The sequence below is a fragment of the Merops nubicus genome, unplaced genomic scaffold (assembly GCF_000691845.1).
Source record: "Merops nubicus isolate BGI_N331 unplaced genomic scaffold, ASM69184v1 scaffold24963, whole genome shotgun sequence".
NCBI lineage: Eukaryota > Metazoa > Chordata > Aves > Coraciiformes > Meropidae > Merops > Merops nubicus.
The window spans coordinates 1-202 of NW_008597222.1; the positions used below are offsets into that span (position 1 = coordinate 1).

At 65.8% G+C, this 202-nt stretch overlaps 1 protein-coding gene across 1 annotated transcript in view; it reads left to right on the plus strand.

Annotated features, from left to right (window-relative positions):
• Positions 1 to 111: 111 nt before the first annotated feature.
• The window catches only part of LOC103769447 (cytosolic Fe-S cluster assembly factor NUBP2-like), a gene marked incomplete at both ends in the record, with an annotated part of 1,063 nt that continues 972 nt past the window's right edge, over positions 112 to 202 (plus strand). Inside the window, one exon of the mRNA XM_008936645.1 lies at positions 112 to 200. Within this exon, the coding sequence (XP_008934893.1) occupies positions 112 to 200 (89 nt within the window). The remainder of the gene's footprint in view (positions 201 to 202) is intronic.

The window sequence follows — 202 nt, forward strand, 5'->3', positions numbered from 1 at the left end:
TCCCAGCCTTAATGCTCTCTGAAGCCACTATTCCCCGTGGAGCGTTTCCCGCCGCGGCTCCGAGTGTCCCTTTTCTGCCTGAGCGCTAACGCGAGTCCTTCTCTTCCCCAGAGCGGAGCAGCCTGGCCGGGGTGCGGCACACCCTGCTGGTGCTCTCGGGGAAGGGCGGCGTGGGGAAGAGCATCATCTCCACCGAGCCGGC